A 27,195-nucleotide genomic window follows, 5' to 3' on the forward strand; every position below is an offset into this window, starting at 1 on the left:
TGGTTATCGTTTTGAGGTTCAAATCAGTACACTTCGAGCGTTACTGTTTAAAAACTCTTTCAGTTGAAGAACTGCGTTTGTCCAGAATAAACTTCCTGATGAGAACGTTTTTTTAAATGGATTCAATCTCCAGCGATTCAAATCCAACGTAAATCGTTACTTTCGCACAGACACCGCTCTCAGAGCACCTTAACGATTTTTTTGCACTGCCTGTGTTTCGTTTTCAAAAAATAAATTTCAACTATGGCCACCATAGTCTCCGGATTTAACACCCCCCCCGTTTTTATTTTCGGGAAATCATGATAAATGAAGTGGCCGTGGAATCATGGATATCTTCGTGTGAGAATGATTAAAGTTTAATACTCACTATTCACCGTTTGGGATAATAATTTAAATGTCTTCATTTATCATATTCAAAAAAACATCTAGTTAAAGAATAATGTATAACTCATATAAATAATGAACAGGCGCTGTTCAGCTATAAGAGCTGCTATTTAACTCAGCAAAGACTAAAAGATTAAAAAAAAAGTGAAGTGATACTGATACTTAAAATGACTAACTAAGTATACCGATCAAATAGATCATGTGGGACAACACACAGAAACGAGGAATTCATCTAAGAGAGCAGACCTTCGGAAAGGAGACACCGAAATATGTTCCGTGGGTTTGAATAAAATTATCTACAGTCCCCTACGACTATGAGGAATTTATCTATTAGAGCAGACCTTCGGAAAGGAGAACCAAAATATGCCCCGTGGAGTTCAATAAAATTATCCACAGTCCCCTTCGACTATGAGGAATTTATCTAATAGAGCAGACCTTCGGAAAGGAGACACCGAAATATATCCCGTGTGTTTCAATAAAATCATCCACAGTCCCCTACGACTTTGAGGAATTTATCTAATAGAGCAAAATTTTCGAAAGGAGACATCGAAATATTCTCAGAGCAGATCTTCGGAAGGGAGACACCAAAATATGTCCCGTGGGATTCAATAAAATCATCCACAGTCCCCTACGACTAATATAGCAGACATTCGAAAATAATACATCAAAATATGTCCCACGGGGTTCAATAAAATTATCCACAGTCCCCTTCTACTGTGAGGAGTTTATCTAATAGAGCAGACCATCGAAAAGGAGACACCGAAATATGTCCCGTGGGGTTCAATGATGATAAATCATTCTTTACAGTCGTAGGGGTCTGTGAGTAGAAAATCGTTCATCAGTATAGTTGATGGCATGGTTGAGTTATTAGAAACGCAAATAATACCATTGTCGTGCGAGAAACAAGCTTTTCAATATCTTTTTCAGTGGTCTTTCCTTGTATTCCCTAGGAATGTTATTATACAACCGGTTGCAACTATACACTGCTGTGGAATGTGTCGGAATGAGTGAAGTATGCTAATTTTTCATCTATGAATCTTATATGAGAATTGTTCATAGATATATTTCTTGAAGATAATTGCATATACTGCTGGGAATAATTTCTCACACATCATTCAGTAAATTCTTTAGGCTGTATATTCATTTTCATTTCAAGTTCTAAGGAGTTTCAGTATCTCTAGACATTGTGGTATCATTGACATAACATGATAAGCCGTCAGATGAATAAAGTATTCATTAATAAATAGTGAAAATACGAGGGACCCCAAAATAGAACACTGAGGAATTCTAAAGGTCATATTGAAAAGTTCAAATTGTCCTGATACTAATATTTTTGTAGCCTACATACTACATGAGTTGAAAAGTCTCGAGTCTAACACGTAGATGACGCTAATCTCAATTTCTTTTTCAGTTAGTATTAACCTTCAAAAGAAAGTTGTTGCAATTTCATGATATTCTACCCATGAGTTTGTGAGTTATTATGTTAAAAGTGACACTACTTCTGTTATATTTAAAATAATGGATCAAAAACAATTTCGAACAGAAAAAATACCATTCAAGCAAAGCAATTGCTTTAACGTATTCCAAAAACACTTTATTGTGAGATTTTCACTAAATTGTTTTACAAAAACGCAACACGTGTTTGAGTTGAAAGACACGCCAGATGAAGCCATTGTATGGCGAAACACGTGTTGCGTTTTTGTAAAACAATTTAGTGAAAATCTCACAATAAAGTGTTTTTGGAATACGTTAGTTATGGATTTTCATCAAGTATCGGCCGATTCCATCATACAATTGCTTTAAAACGTGGCCGTAAAGACACAGATGATGCAGAACGCAGTGGACGTCCAAATGAGGCAGTAACACCAGAGAACAGTGAATATTATATAGCGTTATTGAAGCGTTTGAAGGCCAAAATTGCAAAGAACCTACCTCATATGGCAAAGAGGAAAACATTGTTCCAGCGAGAAAACGCACTGTGTCAGAAGTCGATTGAAACTATGGCAAAATTACAAGAATTGAACTTCGAATTGCTCCGTCATCCACCGTATTCACTAGATTTGACTTCCAGCGACTACTGGCTGTTTGCGGACCTCAAAAAATGCCAATCTGTGAAAATTGGAAGGTGAATTTCCGTTTTGAGGGTACCCGGCGATTTTGAAAAAATTTTTGAGTGTACTCAAATCACCTTTACACCTCATTCTTCCTTCTTTGACACTTTTCAGTTCAATAATCAACATTTTTCCAATAAAAATATTTAAAAATGTACGGAGCTGCTTTTCGGTTACATATATCTGTATTTTACGTTTTTAATCAATGGCATGGTTGGTACGACTGAGGCAGTCAATATTCCTAAAGTAATTCAAATGTTTTTTACCTTCATTCTTCAGATCGTAAATTGGTTTTTGGTGGTGTATTACGAATTTGAAATAGTGGGCGGTGGCAAATACCAACCGCTTTTTTCTGATATGTCACTAGTAACTAACCTAGAAATAGAAGAATGTCACCAGGAGAAGCATTCGTTTTTAAATTAAGTTTTTTATAAGAAAAATATTGATTATTGAAGTGAAGTGTCAAAGGAGGAATAAGGTGTAGAGGTGACCTAGTGAATAAATGTTTGTGTTTTTAAATAGTTTATTTTGTAAAAAAGAAGGCTGAAAAGTCGCCCTTTTCTGAACTTTGAAGGGCCGTAACTTTGTAAATAAAGGAGAGCGCCGCTTTTTTCTTTCGGATTCGTAATCTACACATCAAAATACGTAAGTACACTCAAAAATTTTTTCAAAATCGCCGTGGCCCTCAAAACGAAAATTTACCCAAGTAAATATTCACGATCAATCTAAAAATAAAATGTAACTGAACTTCTCTGCAAAAACACTGAAAATTAAAATTGTATGCATAATATGTATAAAATGAAAGAAAAATTACTGCACTGTATTAGGCAAGAAATCATATCAAATAACTCACCATAGGAACAAAACAGACTTCTTCGTCAACTCATTCACTCCCAAACATTCTATTTACAACTACAAAACATCAATAGACTGGTTTGGCAAAAAAGAGTGAGAAAAAAGGACTGGTTTTTTGGAGAGCATGCATTCACTATTTTAGTACTGATTACTAGACAATTATTTATAGTCTGGGTGTCGTCATAGCATTCAGTTCAAACAAAACACTTGAAGACGTACTATCATTGTTATTTTGAAGTGAAATTTTTATCATACTATGTCGCCTGATTACGCCCAGTCAAGCAGCTTTTCTCTTCGTGAAAATGTCTGCAATAGGGGAATTCCTCCTCTAGAGAAATAAATCAATCAATAGATTTCATTCCTTGTTGGTTATATGGCCACATGAAGATTCTGAGACATATACGTCAAAGTAATAAAAATGTTTGTAGAATTTGCAAACTAATATTTCATAACTATTTTTTATACTTATTTTCAGATGAGTGAAGACAGTGACAACTCTCCTCATAGAGATGTCATCTATGGACTCGGATATCAAAGATAAATATGGCATCCCAGAGCGAACAGTTACAATACGAAGCCTCGAAATCGAACGCCGAACATTTCACTGCAGCTTCCACGGGAAGGCAACTAATATTGAGGCATTTGGTTAAGAATTATTGAAATTTTTGCCTTTCTACTACTCTATCTTGATACAACTGAATGTGGGAAATCTTCCAAAACAAAGAACGAAGAAAGCAATCAATTTAAAAAAATTAACTCTATACAATGACGTGTAGATCAAAAAAATATAATTCCCTTTAATTTAATTATTGACATTTTTTGTTTTTTTTTGTGTAAAAAAAAGTTTTCCGTATTTTTTTACACAAAAATCATGTGTCACAAGAAGTAACAAATTGTTGTTTTTGTGGTAGCATTTATAAAATATAAATTTCAAAAATTAATTTATTCAAAACAAATTGTTTATCAAGTAAATATGAATAAAAAATACAGTTTTTTTTAGAATATAAAAAAAATAGAACATATGGCTACTCATATTGAGTAGCCAAAATAATTGTTAATCAACAGATCGTAGAAAAATCAAGGCAACAATTTCTACAAATTGACGCTAATGAAACGTCTACTAGTTTTGAGTTCTCTGGATCGGAGAGAAGCATAAAAAAATTTAATTTACCTGGAAACAGATGGACACGTAGTTAGACCATCAAATTCAACGAAAAATTCAGGACTGATATTCGACGGTGACCTCAAATTCACAACTTATATTAACAGTGTTAAAATGGCAGCTTTTTTGGATTCGAAACTGATAATAATAATAATATTTATTTCACTTGTGAACAGTATGAAAGCATTACAATAAACATTTACATACAGTAACAAGGAAGACGTCCATGTATAATTAAAAATATATATATATATATATATATATATATATATATATATATATATATATATATATATATATATATATATAAATATAAAACAACAGAATATGACATATACTAAACTGTACATATCAAGGAAATTAACATTTTTTATCGGGAGCAATTATTACAACTCGTCAACGGTGTAGCAGTTTCTTTCAATGAGGTATTATTTTAATTGTCTTTTGAATATGCAGATGTTCATTGAGTCCTTAATAGAAACATCTAGCTTGTTATATAGTTTGGGTCCAAGGTATAGGTGACTCTTCTGATAGAGGGAGGTTCGATAAGGATTCGCTATCAGCAACCCTCTAACTCTAGTTGCGTATGGGTGGCCTTGCTGGTTTGCGCTAAATTTTTCTAACAGTTCTTTCGTAGTTTATCACATAGTGAATCTATATGAGGACCCCAATTGAGCCTATGACCTAGAATTAGACCTAGCATTTTTGTTTCTGATTTGGATGTCACCTCTAGTTGGCTGTCTTTATATATTTTGAGGGTTTCGGTGGTGTTCTGAATTGAGAATTAGACTAATGCTGTTTTGCTAATATTTAGTGCTGAATGATTTTTATCAGCACATTTCATCACTTTCTCATATATGGATTGTGTTGTTTCTGCAAGTGCTAATGTATTACAATCAGTGACCAGAACATTTGTATTCTCTGCATATGTACCTATGAAAAACTATTTAGGTTTTGTATCAAGTCGTTCGCATAAATAAGAAAAAGCAGTGGTCCGAGTATAGACCCTTGTGGAACTCCTTGCTTGTAGGCCAAGGACTGACTGTGAACACCTTTGATTATCACTGTTTGTGACCTGTTCTCTAAATAGAACCACATCCAATCTTGTGCAACTCCACGAACCCCATAGCGATGCATTCTCTGGATTAGTACATATTGATCCACACAGTCAAATGCTTTAGAAAAATCGATGAAAAAACCACAAATTTGTAGTTTGTAATTTTCAGTAAGAGGCAATATCTTAACAAAAAAAGCGAATCACTTCTATGCGAATCTTCAGTGCTTTCAAAATTCAATTATGGAGATTTTGTCTAGGTTCATGTATCACCTCAGAATATCAATGCCGAATACAAGTCATACAAAACACGTGTGTTTACCTCACTCTAGGAATAAGGCGCAGACGAGTTTGACACATAGACTGATGGAATTAAAATGGCTGAATATGAAACAGGGGTGCCTATACCAATTTGCTTGTCTGGCACATGGAATCATCATTTCCAGAAAACAATGTTATTTGATGGAAAAAATAGCATTCAGAGATGATGTTCACGATATCAGTATGAGATTTGAAGGGACTATTATAACTCGACCTCTCCATAGCATTGAATTATTCAAGAAGTCGTTCTCCTATTGAATATCTAATAACGTCAGTCCAGTAAATTTAAAATCAATGAATATCAATACCTCCGGAAAACATTATAAAAACTTCTTCTCCACCAACAATTGAACTGAGCACAGGTTGATATTCATGTTTTTTTTTGTTTATCATTCTTATATATTCATACGTTCGATACTTTTTTGAGTTGCCTGTGAAGCTACGAGTAGCAATCATTGTTTTTTAAATTTTTCTTTTGTTTCGGCTTGAGAATAATAACAGGAGCTGCAGCAGCTAATCTGATTTCAGGCCTTTTCCCACCATGTTGAATATATTTTCTTGCATTTTTTTCAAGTTTATTATGATGGAAAGTAAAGACCTTTATTATTTTTGTAACCATAGTTTGAGAAGGTCAGGCCTTATCCCCGAAGCCCCTATACATTCGGGAGGGCGCACCAGCATTATCAACCAACGACTACTCCCCACACCGTGGGGTAAGTGATCATTTGGCTTGATAATCATGTGCCCTGAGCAAGCGCAGTGAGTTAAGAATGACAGCCTTCTGCATCTGTCCGACTAAGATATCTGCCTTAGTGCGGCAAGCCGGTATGATTTCAAGATTCGAGAGTGGGGAGGGCATCATTTCACCAAAGACACCAATAATCAGAACAACCATTTCGACAGAGTGGTCTGGATAGAGACTGCCGAGTTCGAAGAGAAAATCTCGATATTTTATCCATTTTTCCTCCTCTTTTTGGACGATATTCGTTTCGCCAGGAGCTGAACGCTATACGACAAATATCATCTTACTCTGGAGGTCGAAAAGGACTGTATCAGGCTTATGAGCTTGTATGCGCCTGAGGGTGGGGAACGAATAGTTCCAATGAATTCGGCACTTTTTGTTCTCCACAACGGATTCAATATCACTCGGAGCGTAGGGCAACACCGGGGTCTCTTCAATACCGTAAGAGTGCCGTAGATGGTAATATAGCACTCTTAGGCAGCGTTATGTCGATGGATATAGGCCAAAACCGCATTTGCTGGACATGCTGATAGCAAGTGCATTAGGGTATCGGGCGCCTCGCGGCAGATGCAAGAACCTCTATACACGACATCATACATCACACGACTGCGGTAGACTAAGGTGTTGAAGACACCATCCTGGCAGGCCATGATGAACCCCGCAGTTTTCTACTTCAGCCCACTCGACCTGAGGAAAGCGAAAGCAAGGCGCTTCGATAAGCCAAGGTCTCTAATGTCATTGAAGAAGACCCCATGCATTGGCTCATCCTTGTGTTTCCGCAGGAGTGAGGCGATCTCTGCGGTTTTTATATGAGCTTTTTGCTGAACGAGTTCAAACTCGGTGACAGAGTTGTGGTCACCTCGTTCACTGTCGAAAACTAAACCGAGTTCATCAGCTGCTCGAGCAGCTACCCTGAAGAGAAATGCTCCAATTTCTGCTCTCATGGTCACGGATCATGCAGAGAAGGGGATCCGAACTCCTCACGACTTTGCAGGCTGTATTCAGTACCATTCTGTCATGTAGACACTCCAAACTCAAAAGTCCACGGCCTCCCTGTTGTCGGGGGAAGTACAACCGTGGAACGGACGATTTGGGATGCAAACTCCTATAGAGATGCATCATTTTTCGGGTCTCTACGTCGAGTTGATACATACAGCTCCTCCCGAGTCCACTTCACTACTCCAAATAAATAGAGTAAGATTGGAACGACAAGCATATTTGTTGCAGCAACTTTGTTCTTTCCCGACAGTTCCGATGACCAGATCTGTCGAAATTTGTGCTGATACTTGTCGCGGAGAGAGTCTTTCACTGCTGTTACCTCTTGTGGGTGACGTTGTTTCACCACGAGGTAAGTATATGTCTCTCCGGCATCCAAATGGTGTAGGATGCTTCCATCTACGAGCTGCACATCCTCTTCCTAGTCCCTGCATCGTCTTCTTTTGAGATGGACCGATAGTATGCGTGAACTCTTCCACCACCCTCAAGAACTGATGGAGATCCTTCTCTCCAGAGGCATAAAGTTTAAGATCATCCATTTAAAACAAATGAGTAACCTTGTGCCTCCGGTTTCCGGGGGTGCCACAGCTATACCCTCGAGTATTTCTGAGGGCAACGGATAATGGCAATAGTGAGATGCAGAAGAGAAGGGAAATGTAGGAATCGCCCTGAAATACACCCCTTCTGAAAGTGACCCACCCTGTGTGAAGACGTTTATTATTATTATTATTATTATCAAAAGCTTGTACCGTTTGTAATCATTTTTCTGACTGAGAGTGCAATTATCGTATGCCTCTGTCAACATTTCAAGTGTTTTTGACCACTTAATTCCAACTTTTTGCACAAAATTTGATGCAATTCTTAGATCCACCAACAAACTAAACAAGCTGGACAGCTGAAACTGTAAACATACGTTTTAGACGCCTGTAGCGACATCATAAATGAAAAATCGCCAATCTAAACTACGTATCCCGCGAAATTTGAACATTTACCACATATTTTGAATAGTAACAATTTGTAATATGTATCAGCTATTTAATATGTTAAATCGACAAAAATTGATATCCTTACCCAATCAAATTATTGTTTTCAGATTACCCTCTCAGCACAAGGAACAAGACGAAAGTTATGAAAACAGAAACATCTCTGGTGGAAGTATTTATAAGTGACTCGTTATTGACATTGAGAAATACGCGCAAATGATTGAAATGTTGGATTGAAAAATTTGCAGTTGCCTAATGGGATGTGAAGATATATAAGAAGGAACATTAATAAAACATGTTTTTCTTTTCCAGCTGATAAATTCACCTCATCAATAATTCAATCACTAGTTAGTTTTCATGATATATAATAATTTCGAAGTGAATAGGTTGGATTCCATTAATTTGTGCTGCTCTCAACTGCACCTAATGATAATCAGCACTAATGATAGTGAGACATATGGCGTTCAAAATAATTTTTCTGGACTGAAACTAACTGGTGAGAAATCATCTTCTCCTTTTAACTGGAAATACCAGCAACTTAATGAAAAGGTATATCTATTCAGTTAAATTTCAAGTCATACTCCAATATTCTCTGGTTACAAATACATTTCTCTTCCTGGATTGAAATGGGTAGACATAAATGTTTCTATTTTTTGTTCATCGTTGTTTCAGTCGCATATTTATTGTATAATATCACCTTCATTTTCTGTTTCTCATTCACCTCCGTATGTTTTGACTTTTCTTCATTTCCGAATTCATATTTTTGCTTCAGTTCTAGTTCATCAATTTCTTTGATTACACTGGATTCTGTTGTTGATAATATTGTCTGTAGACGCACTTATTTCGAAGTTCTTTGAAAATTTAGCATATTTTTGGTGAAAGAAGGTCTCCTTTCTTCACTTCTTGGTTTGTGTTGAACTTGTTTGTTGTTTTTCCTTGACACTTTGGTCTAGCATTTGTTTTGTGTTCTTCTCATCTTCTTCGGTATTTGGAGATTGTCATTATGTTTCTATCTATAGTGTTGAAGACTCTTTTGAAGTCAATAAATATATATAATATTATATTAAATATATATATATATATATATATATATATATATATATATATATATATATATATATATATATATATATATATATCCTATATTTTATATATCCAATTCATTAACGTTATTGGCTGCTAGTTTTCCCATATTTCTTCGTCTCCTCTCTCATACATTGGTGCTACGATTCCTACATTCCATTCTTCAAGTATTTTCTCTTTCGTCTCCATAATTGCTTCGTTGATCGATGTAATTGCTCATGTAGCTATTTGGTATTCTACGAATATTCTACTGAATATTCTATAGGTGCTTGTTTATTGTCTCTTATATTGCTTCTATGAATTCTTTCTCCGAAGGGCATTGTTTTTCCTTTCTACTCCTTATTGTTTGTTTCATTTTCGATGGTTTCTTTCTAATCTATTTTGTTCATTCTTTCATTCTCGATTCTTTATGGTTCTCAGATGGATCAAAAACACCTTTCGTTTCTGGTGCAGGTATTTTCAGTCGCAGACCCAGGACAGAGATATCTACCTGCCTAGGATATAATGCGACAGTATTCCAAGTGGAAAGTTACGCTATTAAATTGTGTGCGGAGAGATTGGAAAAATCCAACCTCATACACAAGTCAATAAAAATATTCTCGGATACTCAAGCGGCGTTGGAAGCTCTTGGCTTCTACCGAGCAATGTCTAAATTGGTAGCAAAAATGACTCTCCTCGACACGAAGACTTAACAGATTTTCCCTGGTCTGGATTCATGGCTATACTGGTCTGGAAGGCAATAAAGCTATGGGCTCCTGGCCGAATCTTCCAGGACTGGCTCACTCCAAGGCGTTTATTCACCCTTCAAAGTCATATGCAGAGACTCGGACTGTCGGAATACAGTGTGTGTCACCTCTGTTTGAAAAATAATGAACCAGCAGGGCACATACTTTGTGCCTGCCCCGCTGGGGACTGAATCAGGTTTTAAGAATTCGGCAGAGACGTACTTATCGGCTTCGTTAGGAAGCTAGATTTATTTGGTCGAATGCGAATAGGTGTGAGTCACAATAAACCCTTGCGGGTTGCGGTGGAGGGTCCAATATAGCCACTCTGGACCTAACCTTGATTCTCTACCGCTGTTTTATATGAAGAAAAATAATTGAATGAATAATTAATTCACTACTTATTTTTTCCTCTTTTATCGATTTTCATCTATACGTTGCTATTCATTTCATATAATACTCCTGCTTTGTTTCATGCTATACTGCGTTCTGTTTCATCTTGTGGTATAAGGGCAAAATAAAATTTATCACCTCTAATACCAAAACTGAACAAATGAAACTGGTAATTTTTTCTCCGGTGAAACTAGAATTGGCATCAGATGAACAACCATAGAATTCGGGATCTAATAACTTCAAGAAGATGAGCTAGACCGTGATCTACCAGAAATTGTAATGTTTTGTATAGGCATTGTTGAAAGTTGAAATCTCTTTGCTTCCCACATAACTGATTTTAGGTTAGGTAAGGATAGTCGAATGTATTTTGATTTAGTGATAGAATTCGTAGTCATAGATAAATGAATATCTCTGAGCAACTTTTAGTTGGGCGACTTAAAGAGGAATTGCAAAGAACCGGAGGCCTACCAGTCAGGCAATATGGATTCAGAAAATGTCGGCAAACAGTGAAGTTTCAAGTAAAGATGTCACAGAACATCTGAATTTCATGAGGTCTTCTCAGAACGGACGTATATATATATATATATATATATATATATTTCAGTTCATTGGTGAATCAAATTTTTTTCAAAGTTTGCTCTCAAATTCAGATTGAATTGCGGCATAATATTCTTTTTCTACTTCCTTTCAAACTAATTATTACGTGTTTGACATCAGGTAGGTAATTTCTCATTTCAGACATGTATTCTAAAATAATGGCAGCCACTTCCGTAAGAAATTTTAAAAAATTATGAGATATGTAACGTTCACTTTGAGAAATATGATCTCATGAATACCTCCAATTGACCAAAAGCCAAAATCAGTAAATTTTCTCTCCAAATTCTCTGTGAAATCGAATTAAAAATTATATTTTCACTAAATTCATTGTTCAACAGTGGATTGGTAATGAATATAGTTATATCCATGAATCGACAACTACTTGTTTTGAATATGAGGTGTCATTCCCAACTAGCAATTTTATATTTTATAATAGTTGTGAAAACTATTCGGAGAAACAGATTATAAAACTGTATTTCTCTCAGAAATGTTTTCAAAGTGTTTATGAAATAGCTATAAATAGGAAATTGGCACCGTTTTATAAAACTTCATAGTCTTTAATAATATTTTGTAACGCCTTTGCAAACACTACAAAACAGTTTAATAAACATTTCGGCAGTTACTATAAAATTTTTCTAGTACCCTTGAAAAGTAATTTCGTAAAGAATCTCATGAAATAATTGAAATACAATTTTATAAGTGTTTTTTTTAGTAATTCCAAGTGAGCATTATAAAATATAATGCTCACGATGAATTAAAAAAAAAAATTCAAAATATTTTCTTAAAGGCGCAAGAAGTAATTTTGTATTGGACACTAGGAAAACATAATAGATATGTCACCAACTAAAAACTAACAAATAGAAAGGTTGGGGCCATTTCAATAAATCTACTTTTATACTTATAAAACCGGTAAATACATTGTTTCTGCTTCAAAGATTGATATTTTAACCGTGAATGAAATTTTATTGACAAATATATAGTCTATTATCAGTAAAATACAAGCGCTCCACTCTTTTATCAAACTTTTTGGAAAAAATTATCAATTATCAATACCAAAGGTTGATATTTAAACTGCGACTGAAATTTTATTGAGAAATATATAGCCTATTATCAGTAAAATATAAGCCCGCCACTCTTTTAATCAACTTTTTGAAAAAAATTATCAATTATACAAACATTCACTTTGTTGAAGTATCAATTTTCTAGTTGCAAACCAACTCAGTTTGTACCAAATGATATAATCTTATAATATCTATGTACTTTTCATCTGCAAATATTGCCATATGTGCAGTATTTCATATTTTCAACTCATGTAATGTCAGTATTCCGAATTGCTATCATTTTAAAATGGAGTCGTTCTATAAAATAATTTGATAACATTAGCAAGACTTTTAATGTATTTTAGTTTCTATGTTACCCTTATAAAAAACTGTTAAGAAACACTTAGTTCTAGGAGTGATGGTATTGCGGCAGAGTCGGATCACTTTTAAAGCTATAGATTTCTATAAAAATGAAGACTCGATTTCTCACGTATTGTTTCGATAAATATTATCTGTCGGGATATTTTGGTAAGGAGCTTCTTCCATCGATCATAAAGGCTGAATTTCGATGTAGTTTTGAGCTAGTGACTTGAGTGTATACAGACATGGTGCTCCACTCAAATCGCCGGATTTTAATCATTGATTATTCTGTTTTCAGCAAGAACAAAATTGAAGCACTAGGTTACGTTGGTCTTCGTCTCAAAAGAAACACTTTTCTCAATTTTTTTTTCAATGAACAATATTACACGACGTTATTAAGTCTATAGTCATTGGGACGCTAGTCAAATAAAACTTGACAAATCATACTTCATTCATTACACGACCTCTAAAATCAATGTTAGCTGGTTCTCCTTAAGTGATGCATTTTATTCTTGGCGACAGATATATTAGCGAAAGCAATTTGATTTTATAATAGTTATTTTGTTGTTTTGGAATTGTAGTAAATATACCATACGATGAAATAGTTGGGAAATTATCATTAAAGTGACAATATTGTAATGAAAACAAAATTGTGTTTGGAAGCATTCCAATAAAATAATTTCATTAAAGCTACAGGAAGCAGTTATAAAATAATCTTGAATTAGTTTTATAGAGAGCATACAAACCTCACAGAAAAGTGCTGTGAAACTTCTACAAAACAATTTACTTTTATAGAAAAATATGTTTTATAGGTTAGTTGTAAAAACGGTTCTGTGATAATTTTGTGACTATTTTATAACGTATTCATAATTTTATTTTATAAACGATTCTATGACAAATTTATAAAACACTTTTTTTGGTATTATATTCACGGTTCATCTAATATAGTCAATTGGCATTTTGGAAGTAATTATAAAATACCAACAAAATAAAACTGTTGCAGGACCATGAAATTATAGAACAAATCCGCTGGTTGGGTTCAGTATCTCGTAAAAATTCAAAATGAGTGATAACGGTTAAGAAATTCATGCTACCCCACCTTACATTACCGAGCGAGGAAATATTGCGATGATTAATTTTCTGCCAGCAAAATCAAGAGAAAAATATGAATATAATTCAGAAAATTCTAATAGGCGAAGTTAGAATAACATAACGTCGTTTTCCGAAACGTTCTTCTCGTTTATTTCGAAAATTCAGCAAAAACTTTCAACAAAAATGAACCTTAACAAAACAATTTATCGAAAATATTGTCACCATCTTCTTAATCATTTAATGACTGATTGACTGAATGAGTTTATCATCCAAATCCTCAGCCAACGCCTCCTGCTTACAATTTTTCGCTCATGGGTAATTGGCTTCTTATCCTACTCGTTACGTAATATACTATAATGTTTTTGTTAACTAGCTGTCATTCTCTTGAGAAAAAAATAACTTAAAAGGCGAAACTTGTGAGAGTTAAGTTTTACCGAGGTCTTATATCTTAACATGTGAATTCTAGCATAGAATTGACTATATGTAGTGGGAATAGGTTACCCGTACGATAGGTTCGAACCATCGTTCCACATAGCGGTGGATTGAATGAGTAGAACGAACCAGTCACGCTTATATACCAACTAGCTACCGATACTCTGATAATTCGTGTTTATTTTTCCAAACAACAGCAATAACGCCCAATAAAATTTCATGTCGGGTGTTTGTAGTCTGAAGGTTTCAATTTACTTTTTATAAGGGTTTAAAACAACGGGACAGGTGAAATATTCAAAAACATACCAGTATTCCGATGAATGAAAATGAACACACCAATAACACTGCAGTTGAATATTCAGGAACAACTGATTGAATCCCATAAAGAAAGTATTTTCATACAGATTCAACGCCTACCCAAGAATCGACATTTTTCAACAGGCATGCCAACTTCAATTGTTTCAATGAAACCGACTTACTTGTTAAGTTTAATGCAATTAGCTGAACGTTAAAGGTTAAGTGTATTCATTTTGAGGTAGGTATATTTTGTTGACTTACAATTTTGCTACAATGAAGTGGGGATGAAGGTCCAAGTACGCGGACATGCAATGTTTTTCACTCTGAATCGACCATTTCAATACTTGCATTTCTTGATAATGAAAGAGTTCAAAATACTGGTTTTCAATGATATACAACAATTGGCTTTTCAATGAATACTTCGGCATGATTGAATATGGACTAGAGAGACAGTTTTTGATATGACTCCAGTGACTAAAAATATGTGTGTTTCATGAAATCACACATTTAGATCCTAGGGGCGTTGAAATTCCTCCAACTTATAGATCAATCAGATTGAAATTATTCAAAATGAAAGATGACCCACCTGGAATACACAAATAATCTATAAGATGTATGAAAACATTCAAAATTGAATTTTCAGTTCTTCACCATTTACTTCTTGGTTCTACAAAATAGGTATACCTTGGTTGTCTCGTAATAATTGAACATTGTAGGTATGCAAAAAATGTGTCTAGAAGACTGATTTGAGGAACAGGTATGGTTTTCCACTGATTTTGTTTTCCACCACTCTGTATACCATGGATTTCTCCCTGTTATTTTCTCAGAATAACTATTCATCGACCATTCCTCAGAATATTTGCCCGATTCCTTGTTACTATGTGAATTTCACAGTCTAAATTGGCCTACTCTTGATTCCTCTATTATCAAAAGATATGAAGGGGCAAGATTCATGAAAATCTTTTTCATCTTGAAAGTGCAAACAACCAAAGAACTTCGAAATGGCGAAATATTATGTGCAGAATGCAAAAGCACCTACATCGGACAGATCGGTAAATATCTGAAAGTCCGTATAACGGAATCTCAAAATAGTTTTTGGGAAAGAAAGTTTTTGGCTTTCTTTTACTCCATCTTGATACAAAAAAAAACTTTCTTTGCCAAAAATTAATCACTCCTAAAAATATAAATATAACCCCTTCAATTCAATCAGAATATTATAATGTAATAACTGCCATTGCGATGGTAACCATAAAATAGTATTTTATTCATAGAGATCGAGGTCGATCACCTGTTTCTTGTACTAGTTGTACAAGTTGGGCTAGACTAAACAAATGGATATATTACATCCTGCCGATGATCATACGCTTGGGAAAGAAAAAACCGCTTGGATGAGGTTTTTTGTGGCTGGCGTTGCTGACGCGAGGGCTTGGGAGTTTTTTGCGGGACACATAAGGAGTCAGTCACCAGATCCCGTCGAGACGAGATCGGGGGTGTAAATAGGGGAGTTATTTTGTTTGTGAGCGCATGGTGCGGAATTTGAGGAAAATCAGTAGTGAAATCATAAACCGGTAATGGGTACAGGGGAGTTTGAAATTGAAGTGTTGGTGTTGAAGACACACCGAGTCAAAGGAACCTATGGTTGACCATGAACCACCCAAAGATGTGTTATGTGAGTGTTTGTTTATTTTACTGACCATTTGATATTGAGAGAGAGTTCACATATTATTTTGTCTGAGTCCACTTCCTATTTGCAATGAGGTTATATATTGTTAGGTTCCTAGTGCGGGTTGTTTAACTAGAGTTCATAATTCAATTACAAAAAAAGTTATACACCACTTTCCCCAAAGTAAAAGTAAAACTGAGTGTATTTTGTACTGAGTTGGTGCATGTGTAGTTATTCAACAGATTGAATTATTAGTAGATAGCAGGGTCAAATTGGCGACATTTTTTTCGTTCCAGTTTCTTTTATTTCATAGAATTTTAAATTTTTTTTCTGTTATAAGTTTTTTCACGTTGCTATTTCATTCTGTCCATGGAGTCGTTATTTCACTTATCATAATTTATATTTGAAACCCTGGACTTTCATTTTCTCTTGGACTGAGAAAAACACCATCCCCGTAGAGTAAGATGAAGTTAAGAGAACGAAAACAAATGAGAGACTTTTTGTTAATCATTCAAGAAGAGAATAGTGAATGAAAAGCATTATTAATTGAGATTAAAATTCAATTCTGGAACCACATAATGCGAGAGATTATAAGTAGGTATACCAAACGATCAGTTTTCAAAAAGATCGGCTTTCGTGTCATCGGCACAGACCCTAAACCTTTTCGGAATCACCTAACTTCCAATTTTTTTTTGTGGAGAAATCTGCATCTGGTGACATCAGCTGCCAAATTGTATTTAAATAAAACAAACACGGCAATAGCGAGAGGGCTAACAAGTTAAGTAACAAGTCAAGTTGAGTTAAGTATTATCTCCTGATTCAGTGACAACTATGAACGGAACTGCCGCAAAATATTTACATAACTTGAATTTTGATGATGCGCGAATAATTGCCAAACAAACTATAAAAAACGAACACTCCAAGAGATGATGAAGACAAGAATGCAATGAAACGCAAGTCCCAGGCACTTTGAGTGACGACTATCATGATTTGATTATACCGAGTCGAAAGAAATAGTCTATCTGCCTTCTTTTCATTTCTTTAGTTTTTGAAAGAAAGTTAACCAACCAGTGGCGGGAAATGTGAACAATGGTTTCCCATTTCACCCGTTTTAATTCCAGCAGTTGAGATGAGTTCTTTGAAGATTTCAGCTGCTATTGCTGTATTAGATGAGTTTGGAAGTTTTACAAGAAAGAAGAAAAAAAGTTCGCAATGGACCAAGCAGTGGCTTCGTGTGTGAGAGAGAGAGAGAAGTGTTCTCATCTCAATCTCTTGTATCTCTTATTAATATTCCCTTCGAAAACTCTGCTTGACTAACTCGATTCTACTTTTGACAAAACTTTTGAACTGGGAATTGTGTCGTGAGTCGATAGTAAGAGATTGGTCAACGCTTCATTGAAAATATTCGAACAGTAGTTGACAGTTATAATAATTTATGATATACTTGAGGATATTTGACGAATAGTACTTCAGCAAAGTTTCGAAGCGACTTGATTACTTATAATAATTCTGTTTCATCGAATCAAACACATTTTTTTCCAACCGCATTAATATGACGCTCCAGTATTTTCTGTTCTGTACAAAATTGGCTTCAATGTTATCATTATAGCAGACATATTTTGATTCACGAAATGAATACGGTTTGTGGAATGTGGATGAGTCGCTCATTTTCAACTCAAGGAGGGAAGGTGATATGAGCTTTGTTTTTGATAATGTTTTAACGAATCGAAATGCATTTTGAAATATGAGGTGTTGAAAAAAAAATCATATTATGAAATATTTTGAAAACGCGACTGTCAATGCGGTCAATCTTCTGGAAAATAATTCCGTAAAACTCAAAAGATAAATAGATACGTACTTTTCTGATCATTCCTTACTGATTTCAATTTGAGAGCCACCGGTAGACTGCTGTTTCAGCTTATTGGGCATCGGCAGTACCTGGCAGGCTGTCTTCGATTGAAGATATAATGTGAATAACCAAGAAAAGTACTCAATGAAAATAACCTATACCTAAAAACCACCTATTGGTATGACACCCTAGTCAACTGACCAAGTTTTTATGTTATATTTGCTCCGAACAGCAAAGTGACCAGTGCGAACCTAGAACTGAACACAGCAAGCATAGAGCTAGTGATGAGATTTGGGGCCAAGGAATAATACGCCCTCGTCCTCGAGTCATGTAAGTACAGTTCCAAGTGATTCTTGAAAATGGCTCCAGAGTTAGAGCCGAAAAGTCAAAAAGATCCAAACATTCACATATATGCGGTAATGCTACCATACAACAGGCATGAATTATTGTATGAAGGTTGAAGTATGTTTCCGACGACTCAAATATCTAAATTCATCGAACCAGACCAATTTCAATAGCAAATCAGTGAATGATAGGGAAACAAGATCTCTATTCATTGAGGAAATCGACAACAGTTGAGGTAGTTCATGCACTTGAAGGGTTGAACAATTCACAATGGTTTTCAGGTCAAAAGTTGTCCTCCTCACAGACAAATTCAACGTGTTAAATATTTGCGAAAAGTTCTGACCCTGACAGATATGTCATACAGTAAGTTTTCGATAACTCATTCCATTGAATCACAAAAATATCATTAAGTTTTATCGACTCACCCCCAGTATTAACACCTCGGCAAACTCAGTCACCAAACACAAAACATCAACTGAAAACTCAACGGAAACCTGATGCAACAATCCACGTGGTTTCGTCTATAACGAGCTTAAAAATACTGAAACAAGTGATAGTATTGAGTCCGTTTGTATGGCATCAAGCTTCAACGTAGACATTCTTGAGCTTTAATACCCGTCAATGCTGAACAGTAATTTCTAAAAGAGGATTAGGTAATCACTGTCAATAACGGTAGTCTGACGAAAGTTATTCCATAAGGAAACGATAATCTAAATTAGAAAGGATGTGGGACGTTCAGGAGCGGGAATAGAACTTTGCATAAAATGGTTGTTTACTGTTTTCACGCTTGGATTGTAATAAACACAAAATGTTAGAAAGATTATCTTCTGTAATCTAGTTGCTGGAATGAAACTTTGAAATATCAGCGAATTCAAATAGAAACTCTCCTGAAGAATAAAAAAAATCGACAAATAATAATGAGAAGATTTTGAAACAGAAACAAAATTCTTTATCGACTTCTTCTGGATATTTCCACACTGTGAAAATATGAAAATTGAAATGAAAAACTGTATACACTTCACCCTCTTCACACCCGGATAAATTACTGCATGAATTCAAAGTATTTTTCACAATGGAAACTGTTCTATTCGTCAGTAACTTGTCTTATTCAATACTTTTGCTCATCAAAAAAAAGAGCTAAGAAATCATACAGAATCGGCTGTAGTCAAGAATAGTGACATAAGTTTTCACTTGGAATTTTACATGGGAACAAAATCAATGAAACAAGTTTCGTGAATATTAAATGTAGAGTGAACATGTTTGAAAAGAAATATTTAACATTCATTAAATAAATCTTCATTACCTTCTAGAAGACAACAAATTATTATTGGATTCGTGACGTTTTTGTTAATTTGCTTTCTATAAACTGTTTGATTTTGTGTTAATCAACTCATGGCAAGTATAATAAATGAATAAGAACTTTTAAGAAAATCCAATTTTTATTATCAAAGGAAATATAATTTGTGTTTCACATCATTTTGACATTATTATTTACACAACGAAAAAATCAACAATTGTATAGAAAACATACAGAGCGAATCGAAAAAATGCTGATAATGCTGAGGAAGTATTTTGGAATTGAATAAGGAGAGGTAATAATTTTTTTCTTTCATTCAAGTTTCATATTATTCAAAAGTCCAGTTTTGTTTCGCCCAAGTACAACTTTGTTAAAGCTCTCTTCATTGTAAATATACTTGAATATGATAGTAAACGGAATTTCCTTCTCATATTTTATGATTTTCATTTAATTTATTTGTACAATATCACCATTTGTGTCTTTCGCAAATGTGCCAAGATGATTACAAGTTCTTTGAGTCGTAAACACTTTCATTAATTCAGTGACATTATATAGAGCTCCACTGTTTTTGGCTTTCCTGATAAAAGTTATGTATTGTTGAGGGACGTCCACCCTTTTTCGCTTTTCTTATTTCCTTTTCTATCACCGAGTTAGCCACATAAAGCTTTGCTTTGTATAGTGGTTGAGAGAAGAAAAAAAGAGAAAAGAATTAGAATAGAGAAGACTGGAAGTTATCACTTTGTATACATCAATGATATATACAAACACTTTCTGTGTTTCAATATTCAAATGCATCCGAATCTGGTATCTCATTGTTCACCATCGCTATTGGAATTACTACCTTGTTATCACACTCGTTATTAATATTAGTACTCGTCCAAGAACGCTAAATTTCAAACAGATAACAAAAATTTCAGGTAATTATAACAGCAGCAATATCGAATTTCAACACTCAAATCGCGATGTTCATGAACTGAACACGACGGCGATAACTATCCCCGCATTCCCCTATTTGTATTCGTCACCGTAAACATGACTTCAAATTTAATTTTATGACTCATCAGCCAATCATAAAACTCGGTTAGTAAAAATTATCCAATACGAACCGTTAATTCTGCAGTCCACGTGGACTAGTTCGGCATTCTATGTATTGGTTTTTTGGCCTATGAGAATGCCGCCAACTTTAAGAGTGCACAATATCGTTTACTTCGCCTATACCCATCATTCCTATTACATGAGATGGGCTTCTGCCCATCTCATGCAATGCTTGATTTTTCGAAAGCTTTCGATACGATAAATCATTTTCCACTTTTTTGTATAAAGAAGTAAAAAGACAAAATCTGTCTTCACCTAAATTGATTATTATTATAAGTTACAGACACAATTTCTCTAGGTTGTATTCAAGGCATGGTAAATAATATGCATGTAAGCGTATGCATATTTCATAGTAATCTAGAGTTGCATGAATATGAAGTTTGCGTAGTTACAAATCATATGCGGTTCGCATTCCGTATATGCCCAGAATTGTCTTGCATGAATAACATAATTGTTTGTCGGCTTTATGTAGAAACTCTCTAATCATGTTGGAATTATGAACTGCATCCGAAAGCTCTTGCTGAATTTAATTGCAATTTTCAGTTACTCTATTCATCTCACAGTAGGTATACTGAGAAAACGAAAATAACAACTTATATTGCTGTTTGACTGACTGACTCTGAGACTTCGATATAACATTTGTCCTCTCAGTCTGTGTATTCGCTACTGATGATGTCTGCTGCAGTATCAAACGGAACGTTTGGTACTTCAGTTCCATTCGAAAGTGCCCTGCCAGCTTGCATTTTGTTCTCTTTGAAAAACTATTCAATTATTCAATCAATAAAACAGATTTATGGTCATTACCTTGAAAATAGCTTCTGGTAATTTTTATTTTCTCTTCACTCTTCATGTTTCTCGATTGCGTTATTCCAAATATTATTTACATACGATAGAAGGTGGTTTGTTGATCTTTGTTTCCGAAAGCCATATTGATGATCGCTCAAGATATTGAAGCCTTCCAAATATCTAAGGATATGGTGGTCTTCGGCTTCCTCCATGATTTTTGATATCACTTATGACAAAGTGACTGGTCTATAGTTGTTTAGAGGACTTTTCTGCCACACGCTTCATGCCCAAAATTTCCGAAAAAATGAGCGGACCGATATGCCGACATTCTCAGCAACTTCTTTAATAGTGATTAGATTATTCTCCATAACAATTTTCTTTACTCTCTCAACATTTTCATCGGTTGTTAATGTGTTGGGGAGCCACATCTTCTCAACCTCCTGTAAAAAACTTCTGTCCCAGAGCACGATCACCGTATGCCACTGTCAAGATTTTAAGGGTTTTTTGAGCACTCAATTTTATTTGTTACATACAATTTCATACAAATTCCTTTATTGATTTTTTTCTTTAGCAGAAAATCGCCGAACACGCAAAAAACTTGCAACTCTTATGCCTCTCAGCAACAAACTGAACAAGCTATACAGCTGAAACTGTGAAGATATTAGATGATTTTGTAAAATAAAAGATAATTTTGTACACGCTTCAAAATCATCGAATTTTTCCCGGAAACTTTTGAAAATTATTTTGGAGATTGAAGGTTTTTAGTCCAGTCATTTTAGTGGGTTTGCCTGGGAAAGTGGACATACCCAGCTGTAAATTCGTATAAACTTTGTATTTTGGCATCATAAAAGTATTCTCAAAATTCACATATGATTCGACGGCCGCAACTTCAAAAATTTGGGGTCAAAAGTCAAAAAACGACTTTTTGCACGTTTTTTTGCCAATACCTCCTTTTCAATGGATTTTATATTCATTCATTTATATTCATCATTATTATTGTAGTGAATTGAATTCTCTAAAACTTTTGATTCAAATATTTTTTCATATGTTGAATCGTTTTTGAGATAGAGTGCAGCGCGATCGCAGATCAAATGTTATTTGAAATCAACTGATTGTTTCGATCGAAATCAGCTCATTTGAGGTTAATAAATTATTACTCAATAAATAACAACAAATACATTATATTCAAATATTTTTGTCATTAACTATTAATTTTCAATTAAGTATCAATTTATTTAATAACATTTCCCTGCCCGTATAGTTATAAATTTGTAGAGGGAAAAATATATATCACATTATAATTTAAGTCTGATCTATAGTAATTATTCTTTAATAAATAAATATGAATGAAAAAGAAATAAAATTTCAAATAATATTATTATTAAAAAATCTCATTTGATACATTTGTGAATGTCAAAATCAAAAAACCAGATGAAATAATTGAAATAATGAGTTTAAATTTCAATTTTTTTCTTCTTCATCGTCGTCGTCTTCTCGCAGCTGTAAGAATTCAAGGGCGTTATCATCTTCACTGTCATCTTCACCCAGATTCGTTTCCGATTCTTCCATGATTTCCGGATCAAAGGACCTATCCTCATATGGTACAGCATTGAGACAAGCTTGCCCATTACACTGGCCAACCCCGCTTTCCTGCATCCACATTTCGAACCACAACCACTTTTGCAGTTACAGAATATCGTATTGAGTAACTCGTCTGTAGCAGTTAGTAAAATGGTTATGATAGGTTCTAGAAATCCGTTACGCATTGTCCAACCCCATTCCTGGGATTCCAAATCATGTACCCATTTTGAACTTGGTTATAAACACGATTAATATGTTGGTGAGCTGCTTCACTTGTTGGTGGGATATTTGATAACAGCACAGGTTTATTGAGCTTTGTTAGCTTGACATATTGTGCATAACGAAGATGATCGATAGTATCTACGTACTTTGGAGCATCATAAACGGCTAATAAAGTTTGCAATCCACTATCATTGATGAAAAAAATATTCAAATATAATGTATTTGTTGATAAAAAATGGTAATTTTTCATTAATAATAATTGAGTAATAATTTATAAACCTTAAATTAGCTGATTTCGATCGGGACAACCAGTTGATTTCAAATAATATTTAATCTGCGCTCGCGCTGCCCCCTATCTCAAAAACGAGTCAACGTATGAAATGTTTGAAACAAAAGTTGTAGAGATATCAATTCTCTACAATAATAATGATGAATACAATTAGCATAAAACCCATTAAAAACGAGATATTGGCAAAAAACTTGCAAAAAGTCCTTTTTTTGTACTTTTGATTTTTTTTTTGACTTTTGACCCACAATTTTTGAAGTTGCGGCCGTCGAATCATATGTGAATTTTGAGAATACTTTAACGAAGCCAAAATACAAAGTTCATAAAAATATACAGCTGGGTATGTCAACTTTCCGAAATACAGGTCTAAATCGACCTAAAATGATTGGACAATTTCCCCGTAACTGAAATTGATTATCATTAGTCTGCGATATTCGTAAGAAACGAAATATTTGTTTTCAACCTTAATTAAGATATTCACGTCACCTCAATTGTGAGGAAGAACTAAAATGTTTCAAAATGCCGCTTGTGAAGTACACTATTTCATTGAGACCATACAAAAGTTTCGTTATGAAAGTAAACGTATTTCCTGGCAGCTATTTTTCGATATACCCTCCCAACAGAAAATCATTAAAAAAAACAATAAGTCAGTAACATCGGTTCCCTTCACGCTTTCGTGAATATTCACTGATTCGGGAATATTTCCAGTAGTGTTCTTGACAGTTCTATACAAACATTCAGTTGAATCCAGGCCTTCCTGGCAATCAAATTATCATATGAATATGCCGCATGGTTGAACCCATTACCTGGAATTGGGGATGAATAAATAATGTGGAAAATCTTGATCAGTTCAATGTGGTAAACCGTCACGAGTCACTTAACTAGGTTTTTCAGATATTCGATTTTCTTCATCAACATTTTGGTTTCCTGTTGAAGTATAACATTGGCACTATACAAAAAATTATTTGAACGGTGCATATCATGAACTTGAAAAAATCTCGAAAGACGTCAAATTTAAATTATAACACTGGTAAACACACAGTTTGCTGCCGGAATTTTTTTACTGTTTCTAAGTAATTTGGGTCTGCTGAATCCGAAAATGCCACTAGATTTGCTCCATCAGATTGTTTTCAGAAAATACGACAACAGATCACATTTCTAACATATAGGGTGATTTAACGCAGCACTACCTACATATATATAGTGCTGCTACCCATCAAATAAACGAAACACTAATAAAAAGTAAGAAATCTCAAATTAGAAAATCCTGAGTATTATACTGGTCATTCTCTAAGACGTAGCTCGGCAACACTTCTCGCAGAAAACGGAGGAGACTTACTAAGCCTGAAACGGCACGGTGGGTGGAAGTCGGCTGTAGTGACTGAAGGATATATTAAGGAATTAATAGCTGATAAGGAGAGAATCGCCGAATTAGTGCAAGAATGTAATTTACCCAATGAGGCTTCAATATATCTTCTTCTGCAAGTCAAGATGCTTTCTTAGAAAACGTCCATGTTGAAGATAATTTAGTGGAAAAATGTAATGAATGCGTTCAAAATACGAGAATTGTTTGTAACACAAAAGTGAATTCACCTGGTCCAAATGTTAGTTCCAATAATACAGGAAATGCTGGAATACACATGATTTGTCACAATTGTAGAATTAATTATAATTTCAAATAATTTTCAAGCGAATTTCCAATGTTCAATTTCCCATTTCTAGTTGATAATTAAATTAACAAAAGTTTCTGTGAATATCTTCAAAATAATAGAATTGTGCTCATTATTTACCTAGGTGTTTTTTCATTATCATGATTTACCAAGGGTGAGAAATATTAATTCCCGTTAGGGGAATGGAGTAAATAATAGCAATTTCCCAGGTTAGTAGTGAAAAAAATAAGTTTATTGAAGATATATTAAAAACATGAATTATTTTCGTTCTTCGACTGGCATCAAATAATAATTTACAGGTAATTAAGAAACGATAGAATTGAAGATGATATGAATAATACATCAATATGCTAACGTGATTCACTAATGTAACGATTGAAAGTGAGATTTGCGAGAGATTATGTATATTACTTCGAAGTGCTGACCTTGCGATTTGATTTGTTTTATATTGGGATGGAAAATCTGATGGAACTAAAAATCACCATCAAATAAAAGAATCGTACGGGATAGACAATTTCTCGAATACGAAACTATAAATATTTGAGGTGATATAAAGAAGAACACAAGAATTTGAGTATCACTACTTTCATTTGGGTTTGAAGGCCGTCGCATTTTGGAATTCCTTCCTGACGTTTTGCTAACACAAATGACTGGGTATTCTGACTGCGATGAAGTTAAACTCAAAATGTACGAACCCCTAGAGAAGGAAGCCATTCGCGCTAGCGAAACGTCAGAAATTTCAAAAATCTACGGCCTTCAAACCCGAATAAAAACAATGCCGCGAAAGCCTGAACTAGAAAAATTTGACTTAAGGAAATTGTATAGATGGTGAAAAATTCAAAGTGTTAACCAAGTTCGTCAGTGACTTGTTGAACAATCCTATTAGGAAAATTTTCTTGTTTTTTTTTAAGGACAAAACACAAGCACTACAGAAAAATCCTCAAGGCACTCTAAACCTGTGCAAAAGTAGCTCACGTTGGATTCGAAATGCTGGAGATTAAATCTATTTGGAAAAACGCTATCAGGAAGTTAATTCCACATGAATGCCGTTCTTCAAATAGAAGAGTTCCTATACAGTGAAGTTCAAGGTGCAAGTTGCTCAGAACGGTGAGCAGTCACACTTCATCGCGTATTCCTGATATGTACTGCTGTTTTTTGGAATCAAATGTGCCATGTTACTTGAATATATCTCGTGAATATTCCGAAGAGGGTCTGATCTTAGCTTTATGAGGCATCAAAAGTTGCTGAGGTGTGTACAGTTTTCTGGTTCGGAATAGTATTCCAAGCTTTTGAGAAACAGCCAGTAGTAGGTGCTCGGAACGTTTTCGAGAAAGAATTTCAGAACAGTTGGTTTTTTGATATGCTGTCTTTCTTGCTCTTTTGGTTAGAGTCCGGGCTAACTGACTGGCGGTAGTGGTTGCGTTTATTAATGCGCATCTTACCTGCTAAGGTAAAAATCTTTAACTTTGAAAGAATTTGTAAAAGTGTCATTTTTAATTTTTTTGCCTTCAGATAGATCCATCAGACATCATATTTTGATTGCCAGGCATTTTTATTGTTGTTAACTATGTGCCATACGCGATTTTTTTTTATTATTAAATATTCAAAGTATTTTTGAATGTCTGTAATTTTCATATTATGTTCTTTAAACATGAAATAACCTAAAATTAATTTGCCAGACGTTAATTCGAATGTGAAGTATCAAATATAAATAAAAAAGTAATGAGAAGTATTGCGGTATAATGCTTGTAGTTAGAGAGAGACAGTTTAAAGTGCA

General features: G+C 34.5%; 1 protein-coding gene and 1 long non-coding RNA gene across 9 annotated transcripts in view; one reads left to right on the forward strand and one right to left on the reverse strand.

Annotated features, from left to right (window-relative positions):
- Positions 1 to 27,195, reverse strand: part of LOC111505867 (protein peste) — a 63,877-nt gene that overhangs the window by 28,408 nt on the left and 8,274 nt on the right. For 3 of the 8 annotated variants that reach the window (XR_012465511.1, XM_023160795.2, XM_023160759.2), the window contains exons 1-2: positions 3,349 to 3,488; positions 2,317 to 2,493 (exon numbers count right to left, since the gene is read on the reverse strand). The exons of 1 other annotated variant lie outside the window; for it this stretch is intronic. Coding sequence is in view for 4 of the 7 variants with exons in the window: in XM_023160795.2 (XP_023016563.1) it covers positions 2,317 to 2,340 (24 nt within the window). In the remaining 3 variants the exon portion in view is untranslated. Of the gene's footprint in view, positions 1 to 2,316; positions 2,494 to 3,348; positions 3,489 to 8,696; positions 8,718 to 14,633; positions 14,783 to 27,195 lie in introns of those variants that run through there. 4 more of the 8 variants (XM_074175573.1, XM_023160779.2, XM_023160787.2 and 1 more) reach the window with 4 other exon arrangements.
- Positions 3,610 to 4,156, forward strand: LOC141482408 (uncharacterized). Its single transcript, XR_012465512.1, has 2 exons — positions 3,610 to 3,759; positions 3,826 to 4,156. It is a non-coding gene; the product is annotated as an uncharacterized lncRNA (long non-coding RNA).

This window comes from Leptinotarsa decemlineata, unplaced genomic scaffold (genome assembly GCF_025532065.1).
Source record: "Leptinotarsa decemlineata unplaced genomic scaffold, Ldec_3_MD MMD2_tig00001064_RagTag_RagTag, whole genome shotgun sequence".
Taxonomy (NCBI): Eukaryota; Metazoa; Arthropoda; class Insecta; order Coleoptera; family Chrysomelidae; genus Leptinotarsa; species Leptinotarsa decemlineata.